The 799-nt window shown below is 38.9% G+C and overlaps 1 protein-coding gene across 1 annotated transcript in view; it reads left to right on the forward strand.

Annotated features, from left to right (window-relative positions):
- LOC119592852 (regulator of G-protein signaling 9-binding protein-like) overlaps positions 1 to 799 on the forward strand; it is an 8,281-nt gene that overhangs the window by 2,717 nt on the left and 4,765 nt on the right. Inside the window, exon 4 of the mRNA XM_037941750.1 lies at positions 115 to 182. Within this exon, the coding sequence (XP_037797678.1) occupies positions 115 to 182 (68 nt within the window). The remainder of the gene's footprint in view (positions 1 to 114; positions 183 to 799) is intronic.

A 799-nucleotide genomic window follows, 5' to 3' on the forward strand; every position in this document is an offset into this window, starting at 1 on the left:
TAACAACTAATGGATGATACTAAGTACTGGTCCCGCTCTTACATTAGACTGGTCAGCGGGTTAATTTTTTAAAGAGTTGCGCTCCGATTCTAATGCGTTCTTAATGCGCTCTAGTGTTGAAGCTGGAAAGCCAGAGGTGATCCGTCTGTGGCGTCTGCTGTTCTGCTGCATCCGCGTGCTGGGTAGGTCGTCGTTGTTTCATAATAATTGATGTCGTGGGTGTGTTTAACGTTGTCGTCTGCCCTGTTTGTAGTAAGTCCACTCTCAAAAAAAAGGAAAAGAAAAACTGACACCTCACTCCAGACTCTGGAGCGCCTCGATTCCCCAAGTCATTTTATTATCATTAATCTAATCACCTGAGTCTTAATATTTGTGGTTAGACATGTTTGATTTTTTAAAAACTTAAGCACACAGTTCGTATTACTCTTTAATTAAAATCTGCCGCCTTCGACACCATGTTATGATTCTTTTTTTCTAGAAAGCGACTTTGGGAATCTGAGGAGTCCAAACCTTCTTATTTTTTTCTTGAAATGGAACATAATTTTGATGGCGTTGCGTTTAGGTCAGGTTTGGTATCAGTGGATGTAGCTAGAAGTTTAGAATAGATAATTTTGAATTAGATTACTGGAGGGAAAATGATAATTAGGTAGTAGACGCACATGGTGTTCACTTAATCCCGTCGTCACTGCGTAGCGTAGAGAGCATCTGTGTAAAAAGTGTCTGAGAAAATAAAAAGTTAAGATCAGCTGAAAAGAAGAAAAATAATTAATTATAACCCTTTCTGCTTAGCTTAGTGATG

This window comes from Penaeus monodon, chromosome 31 (assembly GCF_015228065.2).
Source record: "Penaeus monodon isolate SGIC_2016 chromosome 31, NSTDA_Pmon_1, whole genome shotgun sequence".
NCBI lineage: Eukaryota > Metazoa > Arthropoda > Malacostraca > Decapoda > Penaeidae > Penaeus > Penaeus monodon.